This window comes from Arachis hypogaea, chromosome 5 (assembly GCF_003086295.3).
Source record: "Arachis hypogaea cultivar Tifrunner chromosome 5, arahy.Tifrunner.gnm2.J5K5, whole genome shotgun sequence".
NCBI lineage: Eukaryota > Viridiplantae > Streptophyta > Magnoliopsida > Fabales > Fabaceae > Arachis > Arachis hypogaea.
In genome coordinates, this window is record NC_092040.1 from 39505546 (window position 1) to 39524102 (window position 18557).

The 18557-nt window shown below is 32.0% G+C and overlaps 1 protein-coding gene and 1 long non-coding RNA gene across 15 annotated transcripts; one reads left to right on the top strand and one right to left on the bottom strand.

Annotated features, from left to right (window-relative positions):
- Positions 1-6723: 6723 nt before the first annotated feature.
- Positions 6724-13996, top strand: LOC112801368 (homogentisate solanesyltransferase, chloroplastic). 14 transcript variants are annotated; one of them, XM_025844046.3, is made up of 12 exons: positions 6767-7072; positions 7382-7683; positions 8426-8708; positions 9501-9625; positions 9723-9869; positions 10093-10318; positions 10489-10562; positions 10848-10940; positions 11112-11229; positions 11319-11381; positions 11515-11547; positions 13682-13996. In XM_025844046.3, the coding sequence occupies exons 3-12, from the start codon at positions 8442-8444 to the stop codon at positions 13754-13756; spliced, it is 1221 nt and encodes a 406-aa protein (XP_025699831.1). In that variant the 5' UTR covers positions 6767-7072; positions 7382-7683; positions 8426-8441; the 3' UTR covers positions 13757-13996. The 14 variants fall into 14 exon arrangements, with proteins under 14 accessions (XP_029154176.1, XP_025699831.1, XP_025699836.1 ...); XM_072237178.1 differs by having other exon boundaries at positions 6807-7072; positions 9723-9876; XM_025844050.3 differs by having other exon boundaries at positions 6808-7072; positions 7497-7683.
- A 2612-nt stretch (positions 13997-16608) lies between these two features.
- Positions 16609-17695, bottom strand: LOC140184693 (uncharacterized). Its single transcript, XR_011882094.1, has 4 exons — positions 17508-17695; positions 17295-17397; positions 16891-17071; positions 16609-16808 (listed from the first exon to the last, which is right to left on the bottom strand). It is a non-coding gene; the product is annotated as an uncharacterized lncRNA (long non-coding RNA).
- Positions 17696-18557: the final 862 nt, after the last annotated feature.

The window sequence follows — 18557 nt, forward strand, 5'->3', positions numbered from 1 at the left end:
AAAATATCTATGTTTTGTAGTATTTCACAAATTAAGGACAAAAATAATAATTTCCTCTACTTCTTGCACTTAAAGTTTATCACAATTTTTTTAATATTTATCTAATATTTTTTTCTTACAAATTTCCAAGTATCCGACAAAATTTTTCTAACAAAGAAGATGTTTTGAAGACTTATTAGAAAAAGAATGAAATAAAATTGCAAACGGAATCTTAGCCTTAATTTTTCTCCGCTTCTCCCTCGCGGCCTCATTCCCTCTTTCTTTCGAGTTCTCTCCGTGTCTCTTCATCTTCCTTCCCTTCTCGATTCTCGGTGACTTACTCAATCACTCTTTTGCTGTTTTCTCACATTTTCATCACTCACTCATTACTTAGCCGTCTCAAGATCCTGTTCTACACTTCTTCGCATTCAAGAGTTATTGAACAATTCAATATAATCCTCCAATTGAACTATGCTTCTCGTTGCTTCTGATTTGCTTAATTGCTTAATTGCTTAATTGTTGCTTAATTGATGTTGTTTCTTCTGATTTGACTGTCATGCTGATATTGCTTATTCACTTAATGCTGCTTCTAATTTGCATACGTTTCTTTATTATTGAAGACGATTTGTATTATGTTTCATGGCTTTGAGCCAAGGTTACTGGTAGCATTCTTTAAAATAGTTATGAATTGAACCCCGCATCTATAACAGTTAAATTATAAAAGTTTCTTTTTTTAATTTTTTTTTCTTTTAACCACATTGTGTTGAAACCCCCTTCCCCTTCTCTTGTTCAAGGCTTACCATAGTTACCGCATTCACACTGAACGATCTATCAAGGTGCAGGCATCTTAACCAAAGCAAGGAATAGATCATTCAATGTTGAATTCCTGTACTAATATAATGATATAAAGAAATCCAATTCATGTACTAATATATGTATAAAAGAAAGGATGGATGTTGTTGCTCTTTTAACTTCTGCTTGGATTAATCTTTTATCATTCAAATCAAACTCAATTGTTTTATAAACATATTTTAAAGCATATTCTGAAGTAAGTTTCTTAAGAAAATTATCCAGGGAGTGGTTAAGCCTTGGACAAGAAAAAGGGATACAAGAAGGGATTCAACACAATGGAGTTAAAATGAAAAGAAAATCAGAAAATAGGAGAACTTTTATAATTTTAGAAAAAAAAAAGCATAGGTTGAATTCATAATTGTTTTAGAGAGGGTCATCGGTAGCCTTCCTTTAGAGATGGCTAATATATCCAAAGCCATGTTTCATTATTTGTTATGAAAATATTTCTAATTATTTTCTCCTTGTTTGTAATTTAATGGTTGAATAATTACTATTTAGGTACCTTACACTCAAACTTTGAGATTTATCAAAATTATATACACACCTTTATTTGACCAACATAAACTGCCATTAAAAATATTTTGTTAAAAGTCTTTTCTAACCCAAAAATCTCTTTATGCATAGAAAACAGATACAAATCGATAGGGGTGGAAACATGTTAGGTCAGGCTATACTTTATTTTTAAATAGAGTATATTGGTCTTAGCCTGGCCTGTAGTCTGATATAGGTTTTTTGATGAGTACTGAACCTGATCTGTTATTAAATCTGGCCTGACATGAAGTCTGTCAATAGGCCTATTTTTTTAGTAATAATTAAATTTAAGATATAATTTAATTTTTAAAATTATAAAATATAAAATAATAAATTTATGAATAATATTGATACAAAATACACATATATAATTAAAGAGACAAATAGCTGAGTTGATAAAGGTATTATTATAAGATAGAACACCCAAGTTTAAATCCTTCTAATAGCATTTTTACTAGTATAATAAAACTATTTATATATATTTGCAGGTTCAGGTTAGCCTGACAGACCCAACAAACTATTTCAAAAGTTTAGGTCTGGCCTTTTAAAAAAAATAAGTTTTTTTAATAACTTGAGCTTAGACCTATTTTTTGTTAGGCCAGGCTACAGGCATGGCAGGTAGCTTGGCCTATTTTCACCCTTAATTATACTTGCTTTTTCTTAAGAATTGAGCTAAAATTACCCCTAAAGACACTTTAAGAAGAGAATAATAGAAAATTATAAAATTTTATGTTTCTAATGCATTGCAAATATGAAACATTTAATTTTAATAAAAGTTAAATCAATGACTAAGATAATTTAAATTACCTATGCAACCAATGATTAATGATATAAATCATACAAGGATTTTAAAACTGGACAGAATCGGTCATGCTAACAAATTAGGGATATAGAAGTCCAACCAATTTATCTAAAATACATAGATACATAGACTCACATTTTATATATATATATATATATATATATATATATATATATATATATATATGTATATTACACGCATATCCCGGTTTATCAAAACTACACAGACCACCTCTTATTTGATCAATATACACTCACCATCTCCTGTATTATGCCAATTACACGTCTAAATAATACACTTAGGCCCCTTGATGTAATGTAACTAACAAATTCTTATACATGTGATTGTCACCTATGTTTTAATGATTTTTTATTTTATTTTGTTTTGTTTTATTCAACTGAAATAACAAAAATACCCTTCATAACAATATTAAAAGAAAAAATACTTTTGTAATTGTTCTCGGTTTGTAGGAGTGGAAATATACATAGAGAGTTTTATTATACGAATAAAAATATTAGGAGTGAAAATATACATAGAGAGTTTTATTATACGAATAAAAATGTTATTAGAAAGATTTGAACTTGAGTCTTCTATTTTATACTAATATCTTTATTCACTTAACTATTTGTCTCTTTAATTGTATATGTATATTTTGTATCAATATTATTCATAAATTTATTATTTTATATTTTATAATTTTAAAAATTAAATTATATCTTAAATTTAATTAATATGAAAAAAAATGTCTATTGACAGGCTTCAGACCAGGCCAGATTTAACAACAGGCCAGACTCAGTACTTATTAAAAAGTCTATACTAGGCTACAGGCTAAGTTAAGGCCAATATACTCTATTACAGGCCTGATCTATTAAAAGTAAACCTGACCTGTTTCCACCTCTAAGGGTGTGTTTGACAATCACGTTAGAGAGGATAAAAGTGCGTTTGAGCTTCTTGAAAGTTTCATTTTTATGTTTGGCAATTCTTATCTTTAAAAACGCAGAAATGATTCTGCCTTTGAACGCACGTTCAGGAGAAGCTAAAATTTGTAGCTTCTGCGTTTTACGTTCATGGTTGGTGATCACCCTTGGAAAATTAGATGAAAAATTTATTTCTTTTTTACCAATAATACCCTTCATTTTCTTCTATAAAAAAGAATTAGTTCTTTATAGTTCTTCCTTCTTCTTCATAATTCTTAGTTACAACTTTTTTTTCATCAAATTAGTTCAGATTTATTTCAATTACCAGCAAATTGAATATTTTAATTTTTTTATTATATTTAATATTCATTTTTATATTTTAATTTATATATTTTTATTTATATTTTTATTATATTTTTTATTTATATGATAAATATTTTTATATTATTTGTGTAGTGCTCTTCTATTTATATGACAGGGCAATTTACTTATTTAAATAAAATGGTCGAAACCTTTACCTAAATGTGCAAAACGGATTGTTGTTACGTGCATGTGCAAAAACCCTATTCTATGTAATCCGTGGCAACCCACCACGGTTTCTGAATTGTGCATAAACCGTGGCAGGCTGGGACGGTTTATGGGGAAACTTAGTTGCTTGTAAACCGTGGGAGGTTCCAGCGGTTTATGAAGGTGGCGTGGAAGGCATAAACCGTGGTAGGTCACCACGGTTTATGAAGAAAGTGAACTGGTCATAAACCCTTGTGGGTTACAACGGTTTATGTAGGTTCAATTATAGCCAGAAAACACACCGTTTATAGATCTACAAATAGTATATAGAAGTACATAAAAAATACACAGACAGCAAGCATAGCTTCTTCAAAGATTTTTTTAATTATGAATTAAAAAAATCATATTTAATAATGGCAACTATTATTATCGTCTCCAAAAATACATAGGTACATCGGAATAAGTCATATTTAACAAGAATTTTTTTAATTATAAATTAAAAAAATAACTATTTTCTAAAAATAATCCACTTCAAATATGTCAGATTGAAAAGTTAACAATAGTAACTATTATCATCGTCTCCAGAGTACATAAGAGTACACAGGAATAAGTTGTATTTTATTTTTGGAAAATAGTTATTTTTTTAATTTATAATTAAAAAATTCTTGTTAAATATTTATTTCGGTGTACCTGTATATTTGTTGAGACTACAAAAAGGATTATTGTCATTTTTTGGGTGGGATTTTATTAGAATCATTGTCACATAATTCATTGTTAGGAATAGTGAGGCACTTTTGGTTTTAAAATCAAAATTGTTATATTTATTTTTTTTGTATTTTTTATATACCTTTTTTGTTATTAAATATCAATAACATTATATTTTATTTCTACCAATTGTTTTTAAAATATCAATAACATTATATTTTATTTCTACCAATTGTTTTTAAAATTGGTAGAAATAAAATATAATGTTATTGATATTTAATAACAAAAAAAGTATATAAAAAATACAAAAAGAATAAATATAACAATTTTGATTTTAAAACCAAAAGTGCCTCACTATTCCTAACAATGAATTATGTGACAATGGTTCTAATAAAATCCCACCCAAAAAATGACAATAATCCTTTGTATAGTCTCAAAAAATATACAGGTACACCGAAATAAATATTTAACAAGGATTTTTTTAATTATAAATTAAAAAATAACTATTTTCCAAAAATAAAATACAACTTATTCATGTGTACTCTTATGTACTCTGGATACGATGATAATAGTTATTATTGTTAACTTTTTAATCTGACATATTTGAAGTGGATTATTTTTAGAAAATAGTTATTTTTTTAATTTATAATTAAAAAAATTCTTGTTAAATATGACTTATTCCGATGTACCTATGTATTTTTGGAGACGATAATAATGGTTGCCATTATTAAATATGATTTTTTTAATTCATAATTAAAAAAATCTTTGAAGAAGTCATGCTTGCTGTCTGTGTATTTTTTATGTACTTCTATATACTATTTGTAGATTTATAAACGGTGTGTTTTCTGGCTATAATTGAACCTACATAAACCGTTGTAACCCACAAGGGTTTATGACCAGTTCACCTTCTTCATAAACCGTGGTTACCTACCACGGTTTATGCCTTCCACGCCACCTTCATAAACCGCTGGAACCTCCCACGGTTTACAAGTAACTAAGTTTCTCCATAAACCGTCCCAGCCTGCCACGGTTTATGCACAATTCAGAAACTGTGGTGGGTTGCCACGAATTACATAGAATAGGATTTTTGCACATGCATGTAACAACAATCCGTTTTGCACATTTAGGTAAAGGTTTTGACCATTTTATTTAAATAAGTAAATTGCCCTATATGACAAATATTGTTGACTTTTTTTTATGATATTTTTGTTATTTTTTGTTCATATTAATTCTTTTTTTCTATCTTTTCCTGCATTATATTTATGTTGTATATGAAATTTTTTATTTTTTATTTGATTTTATTGTATTTTTTGTTCATATGATATATGTTGTTGGTTTTATAAAATTTTTATTATTTCTTATCATTTTTTTCTATTTTTTGATGTACTCTATTTTTGTTTTGTATTAATTTTATCTATTTATTCTGACTTTGTAATATTTGTAATTGTAATTATTATATACTACGTTTATTATCAAAATTTTGTATAATATAAATTATGATCATATAAAAAAAGGATAAAATAAATAAAAAATTAATTATAAATAATAATAGAGTCATAAATAATAAAAATTTATAGTCCAAAATAATACTAAATTAAAGAATACTGACAGTACTAGAAAAGTTATAGAATATTTTCTTTTTATTTGACATGATAAAATTTATAATACTCTCTTTTATATTTTTTTATTGTATTTATTTTATTTATATGATAAATATTTTTTATATTATTTTTGTTAGTTTTCTGATTTTGCATGTATATAAAAAAATTATTTAGATGAATGTCTCTTTTAGTAATTTTCCATCTAAAAGTGATTTTGAGTAATATAATCCAAACAATATTTATTTTACTATAATCAAATTTTGATATAAAGATTGCCAAACATAAATCACGTTAACTCAAACTTACTTTTCATCAAAATCAATTTTACAAAATCAATTTTGTGCAAACTCTTATTTGCAAACTGAAATCCAAACACACACTAAGTATAATGTCCCAAATGTATAGATAGATGTTGTTTAGTGATTAACAATGTACAAAACAATATTTCTCTAAATATAATTTAAACTGATTTCGGTTTATGTTGAATTTGTTACTATTTTTCTTAGTTCTCTTAACTTCTAAACAAGGTAAAAGTCTAATATCTTTATTATCTTGAAAACATATAAAAAGAATGATAATTTTTTTTATTTAAGCATTATTAGATATTTAGAATGATGAAGAAAATATATTATTCTTTTATTTATTTATTTATTTTTAAAAAAGAAATTAGTTGATGACATAATTCTGAAAATCGAATCGGACCGGCCGATTCAATCGAGTTAATCGAGATCCGATCACTAAGCCAGTTCGAATAGGTTTAGAAACCGACCGACAAAAAATCGATTACAGAACTGGTTCATATGTGATTAACCGGTAAATCGATAGAATTGTCCGATTTTTTAAAAGGTTTTCGGTTCGAAAATAAACCCTCCAAAATGGCGCCGTTTTGTCCCTAACAAAAAAAAGAAAAGGAGGAGAAACGGCCAAACGCAAAACTGAACTAGTGAACCTAGAAGCCATCTTAGCTTCTTCTTCACAAAGCCACAAACTCATCTCCTCTCCTCTCTTCTCTGAGAACCATAGAAGCCACCACAGCACCAATCGCGCAGCCACCGCAGCGACGGGTTTGACCACCGCAGCCCCCACCTCGTCGTTGTCATCGCCGAGCTCGCCTTCTATCTGTTCGCCGGTGTCGCGTCCTCTGTCATCGCCGTTGCTCGCCTTCCACCTCGCCGCCGGTAAGTAATACTTTGTTCGCAGTTTCGTACTTCACAGACATCTCCTCGGCGTCTGCTTGCTGGTTTAGGGTTTAGCAATTGATTTCTGATAATACTTGTTATTTGTTTCAAATTGATTTGCTGATTAGCTGGATTTTCTGAGGTTATTGTTTGCTGGTTTAGTAACTTTTGCTGAGGTTATAGATTTATTTGTTATTTCTGATTTTCTGTTCATGATGTTTTTTGCTGAGGTTATTATTTGCTGGTTTAGTAATTGTTTGATGAGGTTATTAATTTTTTTGTTATTCTATTCATGATTTTGTTGCTGAGGTTATTGTTTGCTGAGGTTATTTTGTTGCTGAGGTTATTGTTTGCCACTGCTCACCTCTGTTCCACTGCTCACCGCGAACGTCTCTCCATCGTCACCTCTGTTCCACTGCTCCAGGGCATTTTCTGCACCAATCCTTTTTGTTCTTCCTCCAAGAGCGTGGGTTAGCCGGATAATTGTTCTTATTTCAAAGGAGTTCTTTTAACTTTCACAACAGCGTATTCTTGCACAAAAGAGCGTAGGGACCTTGCTTTCACCTCTGTGGAACGCTTGAGCAGTCGAGCTTCTTCCCTTTGTTCTCCAGGTTCTCTCTTTTTCTGCTAAGTTTCTTGATGAGGCTGTGGGCATCTTCAAGGCTAGAAATTATGGAATTAGCGCTCTCTAGTTGCTTGTTGAGGATCATTGTATTTTGATTGACTTCATTTAGTGATTTTTTTCAGCTTAACTGTTCTTTTCAATTTGAATTAATTCTTTTAAAATAATTCTATTAATTTTTTGGTACTTATTAATTTTGTTGATTTTTAATTGTTCATTTAATTGTCTAATTGTATGGATTCTGACTTCTGAATTTGTTTTCTGAATTTCTGTTTTGAACTTTTGGTGCTGCATGTATTGTTGGCTTCTTGATGTAATTAGAAATTATCTGTAAATCTGTTCAACAATCAATATTTAGTCATTGGCTGTAACGGTATTTAATTTCTGTAAATTTGTGTTTGTAAATTGTAGTTGTTACTAATTAGAAATTTTTATTTTTGAAGATAGAACAACTAGATAGTGATCAAGCATTACATATATTAATTTTTAATAATTTCATTTAATATTTATTTAACCAGTTGAATCCCGGTTAAACCCTGGTCGGACCATTGAACCAGTGAACCAGTTGCCTTACCGGTTCATTGACTGGTCCGGTTCTCGCAACCTTGGTTGATGGTGCCACAAATCTCTATATCATTTCTTTTACTTGAAGTACACAATGCACAAATCCAAAAAATGCAATGATAAAACTTTCTTTCTACCAATAAGCTATCTGGATTGATGTTGATTAGGTGGTGGCTTGACTAGATGGTGACCCATTGTATCTGTGATTGCAAAAGTCTTATGCTTTGCCATACTCAGCTCCCCATGAAGCTCTCAACATTTCAATCAACTTCACTTTGTGCTAATCCCTCAATTGCCACCTCCAACTACAACTCCTCCTACTCCATCAAAACACCCACCACCAAGTTTGCTCCAAAGGCTTCTACTTTGTGCTTAAAATTTTCCAGAAACAACCATTCAACTCTACGATATCATGACAGAAGACTCTCGAATAGACCCACTTCCATCACGGTGTGTATTTCTTTTCCCCTTCATATGCCGATTTTGCTTCCTCTATCTGCATGCTACCTTGTTTGTTTTAGTCTGGGATATTCAATTTTTGCTATTGTTGGTAATTAATCAGTGGCAAATGGAGAATCACCTGGGAAATTTGCATGTACTAAAATATCATGAGCTTTGTTTCCTTTAATTTGTTTAACTCCATGGTGTTCATGATATTCTATCACTTTGGTTGTATTGAAATCAGTGGCTGGGATTGATTTTACAATACCAACCCAATTATATTTATATATGGGTAGGAAGGAGCAAATATTGGCCATATAATATAACTATGCACAATGATGAGTTATTTATAGGTCATATGGTTACCTAAAATAGTCATGCAATGCTTTAATTTTGACCATTTATGTAAGATCCAATTATCAAAATTAACTTCTAGAACCATCACAATTAATAGCTCCTTATAGAATTTAGTGAATGTGCAAGTTGAACCTGTTATTTTCATTGAATCAGTGTAACTAGGACTGGAAAGTTTGCTTTATTGACTCCTGTATACCACATATAGATAAAGACATGGACAATATGATGTTTTGTTAACTAAATATATAAAATTTTAGCCTTGTTCACGACTGATAACACAAAGGTTAGCATGAAAAATTTATTTTTCGGCACTAACTGCAGGTGTGCAACCTATGAATATGCTCATAGCTAATTCAGTTTGTTAGTACTCACATTTTTGCATTGGTTTTAATATATGATATTTTAGTCTGATTCATCAGTTTAAGGTGAAATACCTTATGCTAGGCTTGTACCCATGTTGGAGCTGCTGGATCAGATCGTCCATTTGCAGACAAAGTTTCAGAATTCAAAGATGCATGTTGGAGATTTTTAAGGCCACATACTATACGCGGCACATCACTAGGTTCTTTGTGAGTAACTTTACCATATGCCTGCAATAAGCAATGCAGTTATTTTTCTCTCAGAAAGTTTACTGTACTGAATGCCGGTTACTCATTCTGTTTACAGTGCTTTGGTGGCAAGAGCATTGATTGAAAACTCAAATCTGATAAAGTGGTCCCTTCTGTTCAAAGCATTCTCTGGTCTTTTTGCCCTGATTTGTGGGAATGGTTATATAGTTGGAATCAATCAAATCTATGACATTAGCATTGACAAGTATGATGTAATCATTTATAAAATTCTCTGTGAAACTGACTTCCTCTGCCTTTTCCCATAGCTTGCTTGCTAAGTTCCTATATATTTGAATTTGTGTCTTATGTAACTGTCATTTTCGCATTCTTTTCCCTGGATCTGAAGCTGTTTCTGTTGTTGGTTAAAGCCCAATCTAAGTAAATGTATATTGGGCCATTTATCTAAGTAGCTTTATATTCATTTTCAGGGTAAACAAACCTTATTTACCTATAGCTGCTGGAGATCTTTCAGTCCAATCTGCATGGCTATTAGTTGCATTTTTTGCTGCTGCTGGCTTGTTGATTGTTGGATTGAACTTTGGGCCCTTTATATTTTCACTTTACACGCTTGGCCTTTTTCTCGGCACCATCTATTCTGTTCCTCCATTAAGAATGAAACGTTTTCCTATTGCAGCATTTCTTATTATTGCCACGGTATGGTTTACCTTCCTATTCTCCCTATCTAGGCTGAGCTAACAGTAGTTGAAGTTCAACTAAATAGTTACTTCATATGATTACTTTCAAGATTCTTTTGAGCAACTTAATGGTTATTTGAATTTGAAGCATCTATTATGGTTGAGCATTGACAGAAGAGGCTTGTGCAGGTCCGAGGTTTTCTACTTAACTTTGGCGTGTACTATGCCACTAGAGCTGCCCTTGGACTTGCATTTGAGTGGAGGTTTGTGTTTTTCTGTTGCTTCATATTTGTAGTTGGTTAAGGTAAAGAACCAGGTTCATGGGAATATGTTGTGCCAACAATACCTCCACGAAGTCGATCCTAAATATTAATTTGTCTAATTCTATGATTACATGACTTGGCCAGTGAACTTTGCTTGAAAAGTAGGACTATGCTTCCCTGTATAATCGAATCAATCTTATAATTTTATAAAACATTATGTTCTCATCCAATATTGTTTACCTTACTTATTTGAGAACACATCTGTTTTTGTGTCTTTACCTGCAGCTCACCTGTGGTTTTCATCACTACATTTGTAACATTGTTTGCATTGGTAATTGCTATAACGAAAGATCTTCCAGATGTTGAGGGGGATCGCAAGTAAGTCACATAGTGCTAAGCTTATTTATCCGAGTTGCCGATACGGAGAACTTGTATTTCATTATATCTGCATTTATATATTGTACATGCACAAAGGTTGACCCGCTTCTTGCACTGGGCTATTATCTTATTCTATTCTAATAAGGACTTTCTTGTAATGACTAACTTCAGGTATCAGATATCAACCTTTGCGACAAAACTTGGTGTACGGAACATTGCTTTCCTTGGTTGTGGAATCTTGCTAATGAACTATATTGGTTCAATATTGGCAGCAATTTATATGCCACAGGTTAATATAAACATCCTTGGTCTGCCACACTAATGAAATTTTTTATTCATCTTACATGACTGTACATAAGTCCCAGTTGTATGTTACAGGCTTTCAGGCAATGGTTACTGATACCAGCTCATATGATTTTTGCATCCTGCTTGATTTTCCAGGTTTGCTTCTTGAATTAATAACTATTATGATTTTCATTTTATTTTATTTGTGTATGTTTGTCTTGCATTTGCTTTGTCTCCTACTTTGATCCAATCACTCTGAACAGAATGTACTTTGCTAATTATATTTCAGGCATGGGTATTAGAAAAAGCAAATTATACCAAGGTAACATACTGCCCCTTCTGTGTGAAAATAATGTAGTTACTCTTTCCATGTTTTTAACATATTTATTATTTTATGGGTAAAGTATACTTTCAAAAAGTTTTAAAAATACTCCTAACGTTTAATTTGATTTAGTTTTGCCCTTAATGTTTAAAATAAATTTAAATTTTATTCCCCATGTTAATTTATTAACAGTCACCTATTAGTCAAAATTCACTTTTCCGATTATACCCCTGGACCACATCATTATCAACATCAACATTTATCTCATCAACTTCTCTCATAACTTCAGCAGTCTATAGCAGTATGTCACCCTACCTCCATCTCTTACAACGCCAAATCACCTTACCTCTACATCATGAATATTATTAGCATCCTCTCATCATCATTGTCACCTTTCCTTCACCCAACTACCATCGCAGCCACCAGCACCACTCCCCCACCATATACTGTTGCTCGCTGAATTCATCTTTCTCCAAATCACCCACCATATACCACCACTACCTGAGCTCACCTTTCCTTTCTCTTTCTTTCTCTCTCTAAACTCTTCCCCCTCTCAATGAGTTCATCTTTCTCTACTGACCCAGCTCACAATCTCAGTGATGCTTTTCAACAGCGATTCACAAAGACTCCAACTTTAGTCAATGAGTTTACTAATCTCTATGCTATGGTACCAATTCCAACTTGATTTTCTGAATTCTGAAAAAAAAAGGGGGAATTTTGTGTTGCTGTTGTTGTTTGGAGGGGTGGTGGTGGTTGATAAGAGGGGGTATTTGATTTTGGTATTGATAGTTTTTGGAGAAGAGTCGCAGTGTTGGATGTAGAAGAAGAGTGGTTTTATGAAGGTGGTGGGTTACAAGAGGGGAAAGTAAAGGAAGAATAGGCGAGGTGAAGGGTGTTGGCGGTCTTGGATGTAGAAAAAGAGTGTTTTTTATGACGGTGGTGGGTTACAAGAGGGAGGGGAAAAGAAGAATAGGTGAGGTTAAGGGTGATGAGTCGTTGTTGGTGATGGGGTGGGGAGGGAGGGAGGGGTTAGTGGCAGTAGTGTACAGGAGAGAATGAGAAAAAGATGAATAGGTGGGGTGGAGGTGATGATTATGATAAATGATGGTATGCTTATGGAGGTTGTAGGAGATGGAAGTGGGGTGTTGTAGATTGCTGGAGATATGAGAGAAGATGAGATATGTTGATGATGATGTGGTCAAGGGGTATAATTGGAAAAGTGAATTTTGACTAGCGATTGACTATTACGAAATTAACGTCAGGGATAAAATTGAAACTTATTTTAAACAATGGGGACCAAATTGAATTAAATTAAATATTAGGAATATTTTTAAAACTTTTCAAGGACTTGGGGATAAAAAAAATATACTTTACCTTTATTTTATTTTCAATACCTACAAAAATGAATGTGGCAGAAATTTGATAAAAGACTCAAGTTGGATGCCAATTTTTTTCTTTGTAGCATTAGTTTATAGTCAATTCAGCTATCAGTTGCCCAAACCTTAGATTTGCAAAATATCTTGAACATCAACTATCGAGCACACCTCTCCTCTTTTCGTCAGACTTGGGACTGGGAATTTCTTTGGTGAAGAGTAGAATTGGGTGAAGAATGAAATATATTTTTTATGGGTTTTTTCTTTACTTTAAAAGAAAAGGTAATCTTCACTCTTCAAAAAAATTTAACTCTTCATCGTAGCATTACCCTTTGGGACTGACGGTGTGAACCTGCTACAATGCTTAACACCAGCCGAGTTTCACAAACTTCGTATAACTAGTCAATTTTTTTTTTAATTTCTTGTTCCATGTCAGTTTTGGGTCATGATTGGTTAAAATTTCAAGTTTGGGCACCAAGAAAAGAGGTCAATTTTGCTTTTTTACAGCAACTTAATTTCATTGTATTTTCGATCAGGATGAGATTAGGTCTTTAAAAAAGTACTTATTTTGCTTGTTTGGTAGTTCAACTTTGTGTGTGGAGGGCAAGTCAAGTAATAGTTAAATGCTCTCTGTGACACTCCATATAACCGATCTTATCACTAGGATGTATTAAAATTGGTGGTTACATTTGTATAAAGCTTTAGTGACCCAGTTTTCTGTCATTGGTCTAAACTTCTCTGTCAATTGCCTCAACATGCAGGAAGCAATTTCAGGGTTCTATCGATTTATATGGAATCTATTTTATGCTGAGTACGCCATATTTCCTTTCATCTAGCTGATACCACGCTTCAGTTTTCTTTGAAGAGATGCACACGTTGAGAGTCATTGATCTTCATGGCCAAGCCAAATCAACTGGTCATTTTGTTGTAATTAGTATTGTTGTATATAAAGTATGACGGCGTTTTTCTTGTAATAATAGATATAATGTAGAGTGATGGTGGAAAATAAAGAGATTATCCTCATTATATTCCTAAAACGAAAATATATTAAAAGTGATATTATCCTCTTTTAGATATTGGAAAATTAGCACAAGCAACATGTCAAGTTCATCTGAAATAATTTCTACTTCCAGTGATGAAAGTGAAAAGGATGTTTGAAATATTTTCATACCTCTTACTACAAAAGCTACTATATTGTCGGTGAGGTATGATGGCGTTGACCATGGTTATCATGGGTCAAGTGCATCAATGTATGTCATACAATCACTATAAAGCGATACAAGATTTGATTAATCTTTTTAACTCCAATTAAAAATCATGTTTGCCATAACCATGTGTTGGTGTTATCATACAAAATTTTTCTAACAATGAAGATGTTTTGAAGACTTACTAGAAAATAGAATGAAATAAAACTGTAAACAGAATCTTAGCCTTAAGTTTTCTCCGCTTCTCCCTCGCGGCCTCATCCCCTCATTTCTTTTGAGTTCTCTGTGTGTCTTTTCATTTTCCTTCCCTTCTCGGTGACTTACTCAATCACTCTTCTGTTGTCTTCTCACATTTTCATCACTCACTCATTACTTAGCCGCCTCAAGGTCCTGTTCTACACTTCTTCGCATTCAAGAGTTATTGAACAATTCAATATAATCCTCCAATTGAATTACGCTTCTCGTTGCTTCTGATTTGCTTAATTGCTTAATTGTTGCTTGATTGATGTTGTTTCTTCTGATTTGACTGTCATGCTGATATTGCTTATTCACTTAATGCTGCTTCTGATTTGCATACGTTTCTTAATTATTGAAGACGATTTGTATTATGATTCATGGCTTTGAGCCAAGGTTACTGGTAGCATTCTCTAAAATAGTTATGAATTGAACGCCGCATCTATAACAGTTAAATTGTAAAAGTTTCGTTTTTTAATTTTTTTTTCTTTTAACCCCATTGTGTTGAAACCCCCTACCCCTAGTGTATCCCCTTCTCTTGTTCAAGGCTTACCATAGTTACCGCATTCACACTGAACGATCTATCAAGGTGCAGGCATCTTAACCAAAGCAAGGAATAGATCATTCAATGTTGAATTCCTGTACTAATATAATTATATAAAGAAACGCATTTCATGTACTAATATATGTATAAAAGAAAGGATGGATGTTGTTGCTCTTTTAACTTTGCTTGGATTAATCTTTTATCATTCAAATCAAACTCAATTGTTTTATAAACATATTTTAAAGCATATTCTGAAGTAAGTTTCTTAAGAAAATTATCCAGGGAGTGGTTAAGCCTTGGACAAGAAAAGGGGATACAAGAAGGGATTCAACACAATGGAGTTAAAATGAAAAGAAAATCAGAAAATAGGAGAACTTTTATAACTTTAGGGAAAAAAAAGCATAGGTTGAATTCATAATTGTTTTAGAGAGGGTCATCGGTAGCCTTCCTTTAGAGATGGCTACCAAATCTAAAGCCATGTTTCATTATTTGTTATGAAAATATTTCTACTTATTTTCTCCCTGTTTGTAATTTAATGGTTGAATAATTACTATTTAGGTACCTTACACTCAAACTTTGAGATTTATCAAAATTACACACCTTTTTTAACCTACATAAACAGCCATTAAAAATATTTTGTTAAAAGTCTTTTCTAATCCAAAAATCTCTTTATGCATAGAAAATAGATACAAACCGAGAACAATTACAAAAGTACTTTTTCTTTTAATATTGTTATGAAGGGTATTTTTGTTATTTCAGTTGAATAAAACAAAACAAAAGAAAATAAAAAAATCATTAAAACATAGGTGACAATCACATGTATAAGAATTTGTTAGTTACACTACATCACTACGTCAAGGGGCCTATGTGTAATATGTGTAATTGGCATAATACAGGGGATGGTGAGTGTATATTGATCAAATAAGAGGTGGTCTGTGTAGTTTTGATAAACCTAACGGGATATGCGTGTGTGTATATATATATATATATATATATATATATATATATATATATATATATTGTGAGTCTATGTATATATGTATTTTAGATAAATTGGTTGGACTTCTATATCCCTGATTCGGTAGCATGATCGGTTCGACGTTCTGTCCAGTTTTAAAATTTTTGTATGATTTATATCATTAATCATTGGTTGTCACTACAATGTTTTTGTTTATTTGTAACAGTTTTTTCTCTTATTTGTGGAGGTTTATAACCCCTACTAAATAGTTTGTGGGGGGGAGAGGGAGGAGGGAAACTTTCTAAAACTCTCAAAATTTGAGGTGTCACTAGGTCTTTTGTGAAAATTTTTTAAAAACTTCCACAATCTATTTAGTAGAGGTTTTATATTGAATTTTTGTGGCATTTTTTAATCACCTTTGTGACAGTTTAAAATCCTCACAAATTGATTTTTTAATTTAACAAAAATTAACTATTTTGTGAGAGTTTCAAACCTCCACAAATTCTGTAATTTTTTATTCTTAATTTCAAACCATTCATTAATCTCATCTCATTTACATATTCTCAAATTAAAAATTTATTTTTTAGTATCAAAATTTAAAAATAATTAGAGAAAGACAAATAGTTAGAACAAAATAAAAGCTTTTATTTATTCTTTGAGAACAACTACTAACTTCTTGTCCATAAAACATAGCAATGACATGGCCAATAATGTCTTACTCCAATATCAAAATACTGAAACAATAACCATCATATGCAACATATGATTCGAAATTCAAACAACATAAAATGCAATACAAGACAAAAAGAAAAATAACTAAAGCAAATTCATGTGAGCAGACATTAATGAACTAATAACATTAATGAATGAAAATAACACATGGAGCAATCTTGTTGGCCATTTGAAAGACTGCTTGCTTTGACATATTTTTCTCCTTCACCAAACCACTGCAACAAACAAAAATGACATCACCGTGCCTAAGCACAAAAAAAGGAACATGAAAGTTTCAATTTGTAAAACTTCTAATACCTTCGAAGTAATGCCGGACATTAAAATGTTGATAAAAAAAGGCAAGCCTATCTTTCAGAATATTCAACACCTTTAGCAGCTTCTTGCATGTAGATATTCCATGTCTTGCTTCCTTCATAGGGTTCTTGAATCCAACCCTGTATTTGGCACAACTCTTCTTGGTTCTTATTTGATTCCCTTCCTATTGAACATTTCAAACATTAATTATTGGTAAGAATCTTCAAGCATTATGCAGAATACAATCTTCAATTATTGAACCAGATCTAGATATTTGCTTTTGCATCCTGCTATTAGTTTTTCAATGAAACCAAAATTTCTAGTCCACACTCTCAAAAATCCAAATCAAGTGAATGGCATAGCTATTTTGAAACTGATGATTTTGAGACAAATTTTTTTGCTGGTACCTCAAGGAAATTGAGAGTAGAATGAGCATCATCCATGTCTTCCAAGAAGTAATCAGCCAAGTGAAATTGATGAGATGAGGCTAAAACTCTTCTTTATGCCGATCTGAAACATAAAAAACATTTAACATTAAGCTGTACATGAATTGAAGGAACTATTATAGTACTCAATTAAAAAAGAAGAAAATGCTAACTATGATCCTAATTGGAAAGTACCTTTAACATCAAAGAATGCTTGTTGATTGTGCTTGTGCTTCCACCAAAGAACAAGGCCGATAACCAAGAACTATGAGGCAGAGACATCCATTATTGATGTCAATATGAAAACAATGACACAATTTCACAATTAATTCAAAAAAAAAAAATGAAACTCTTGAGAGATCTTATTCTTACTTTTAGTGCTATTTAAGTTCATGGACATTGACTCATGCCACGACAGTTTGGTTCTTTTCTAGTTGCACAAACAAGGGGATTTCCAACAATGCTGAAAAAGCATTAACAGGAAAAATAAGAACATTCTCTTGTGTTAGTATTGAATTTTTGGTTTCTTGAAGCCTATTAGAAACAAATGGACCATATAATCATGGAAAAGAGATTTATTACTTGAACGATTTAGCTAAAATTCTTAGTATAGGGCCACTGATATTGTTGTAGGACAAGTAATTGAAATTTCAGAGAAACCTCTAGAAAGAGGAAAGGGAAGGCAATTGCTTCCACCTCCGAGTCATGGGAGATGAAGAGATTCATCACAAAAGTCCATCAAGACCACTTCTATGAAGTTGTGGCAAAGAAAAAGGTGATCCCCGAGGTCCCTTTTATACTTAAAAGGAATGAGTATCTAGAGATCCGACGTGAGATTCGGAGAAGAGGTTGGGAAGTTCTAGCCAACCCTATCCAATAAGTCGGAATCTTAATGGTACAAGAGTTCTATGACAATGCATGGGTAACAAGAATCATGATCAAAGTGTGAACCCAAATCCAAGAAATTGGCATACCATGGTCTGAGGGAGAATCTTGGACTTTAGTCCAGAAACTATAAGGTTGGCACTCAACTTGCCAATGATGCAAGGAGATCCACACCCTTTCACTAGAAGTGTCAACTTCGATCAGAGGTTGGACCAAATCCTTACGAACATTTGTGTGGAAGGAGCACATTGGAAGAGAGATTCTAGAGGCAAGCCTGTCCAACTGAGAAGGCCTGACCTCAAGCCCATAGCTAGAGGATGGTTGGAGTTCATCCAACGCTCTATCATTCCTACTAGCAAC

What these genes read in the sequence shown, in the direction of transcription:
- LOC112801368 (XM_025844046.3), top strand. Translation starts at nt 8,442, where the DNA reads ATGGTGACCCATTGTATCTGTGATTGCAAAAGTCTTATGCTTTGCCAT. An exon ending in GGCACATCACTAGGTTCTTT is followed by an intron (nt 9,626 to 9,722) that starts GTGAGTAACTTT and finishes TTCTGTTTACAG; the next exon opens with TGCTTTGGTGGCAAGAGCAT. An exon ending in GATGTTGAGGGGGATCGCAA is followed by an intron (nt 10,941 to 11,111) that starts GTAAGTCACATA and finishes GACTAACTTCAG; the next exon opens with GTATCAGATATCAACCTTTG.